The sequence below is a fragment of the Sphaeroforma arctica genome (genome assembly GCF_001186125.1).
Source record: "Sphaeroforma arctica JP610 unplaced genomic scaffold supercont1.6039, whole genome shotgun sequence".
Lineage (NCBI taxonomy): Eukaryota > Ichthyosporea > Ichthyophonida > Sphaeroforma > Sphaeroforma arctica.
Window position 1 is genome coordinate 1 of NW_014034519.1, and position 1,773 is coordinate 1,773.

At 41.1% G+C, this 1,773-nt stretch overlaps 1 protein-coding gene across 1 annotated transcript; it reads left to right on the forward strand.

Moving 5' to 3' along the window:
* Positions 1-449: 449 nt before the first annotated feature.
* SARC_15384 (hypothetical protein) lies at positions 450-1,735 on the forward strand (the record flags this gene model as incomplete). Its single annotated transcript, XM_014290493.1, has 3 exons — positions 450-581; positions 912-1,049; positions 1,607-1,735. Coding segments are annotated over 3 exons (399 nt in total), but the record flags the coding sequence as incomplete, so codon positions are not given.
* Between the last annotated feature and the right edge of the window lie 38 nt (positions 1,736-1,773).

A 1,773-nucleotide genomic window follows, 5' to 3' on the forward strand; every position in this document is an offset into this window, starting at 1 on the left:
ATATATATCAATGGAGCGGCACTACGTGCTCACTGTCTCCCATACAGTTACTGTCATAGGCCTACGCTACTCTATCACACTGTTCAATGGTTTGGTCGTCGCAGAGAATAACTACTTGTCCTAGTACATATACATGCATGTCTAGCCGTCTCCAACTTTGTAGAGCCATCACAAAGATATATATGAAGAAACTATACTGCATGTGCGTTTCCGTTTCGCCAATTTGCGCATGCGTGTATATGGATGGGGAATATGTGGGCATACACATGTATCGTGTGTCTGTGGGTTGTGGTGTGTGCCTGAGTGTGCTGGGTTGTGTACACAAACGTCTGCCACAGCTCGTATCACAATACCGTATTCATACTGTTCTGGTAACCACACACCCGCATTCATTCATATATATATATGCGTACCTTCTTCGTCGATGTGGCCCCTTTTGTTCACCACAGGTGAGTTCAAGGGGTGACTCTGGAGACTCAAGCAGTTCAATTGCAGATGAGGATAGGGCCGATCCATCAATGTCTACATACGATGTCAATACACACCAGGTGGAAAAGAGCATCAGCTATGTGGGTCGTGAGGTACGGTGGACGCTATCGGGCGCATTTTAATGAAGTATCATGATGATATGTACGTACGTGGTGACGGTATATGTTGTTGAGTAAGTGTGTATGTATGTATGTATGTATGTATGTATGTATGTATGTATGTATCTAGGTAGGTAGGTAAGTATGTGTGTATGCATGTATGTTTGTATATATGTATATATATATAAATATATATATATATGTGTGTGTGTGTGTGTGTGTGTGTGTGTGTGTGTGTATAAATAAGCATATCTACCGAACGTTCTCTATGAGCCCCGCGTGACCCTTAACCAAAGTTTTGCAATACATGCCCTCAATGTACAGGCTTCTGCGACACTTATTGAGTTGGATTTGGGCCGCACTTTCCCAGCATTAGACTTCTTCCGTGTGGGAGGCCCGTTTCACGAAACTCTCCGTATAATCCTGGAGACCTATGTCTCGTATAGACCAGACATTGGATACGTATGTCTCTTTAAGTACTCATTATATATATATATATATATATATATATATCTATACTAGATATGTATCTATATGTATTTAAAACCCGCCTGTCTGATGGTGTTAAGTGTGTATGTTTCAGTTAGTTTGAACTCATGTATATCCGTACGTATAGGTGTGTATAAATACTTACATATTGATGCGTTCATTCGTTAGATTTCAGTATACTGTATTCATAAGCATGCATATATGTATGAGTATTTCTGTGCGATACATGGTGATAACTTTAGCCGTTTGAATTCTTTTGCAAAACGGGCAGTGTAGCCCAAATGAACCTCTTCGTTTCGGAGATGCCGATGCTCAGTATTAAGATCCTATTCCTAAATGTACACCATAAGAAACCGTACACATAGGTAGAGTAAATAATAGTTCATATTCTGCATTAGGGAAACAGTATAATAATAAAATACTTTGTTGTATTCGGGGTAGTGTCTTATCTCCTCATGCAATACGTTTGGTTTAGGGACTGTCTGGCGATTCCATGTGGTAATCTATCATCCACTGTCTTGCATGCCTAGGTCCAAGGAATGTCTTTCATCGCGTCTGTGCTACTGCTGTATGTCGGCGAGTTAGATGCCTTCATATGCTTTGCAAATATTCTCAACCGGCCAGTCCTGATGACCTTCTTCCGTATGGAGATGAGTGGGGTATGTACCATCTGCTAATCCAACGCGTGAAGTAAGCC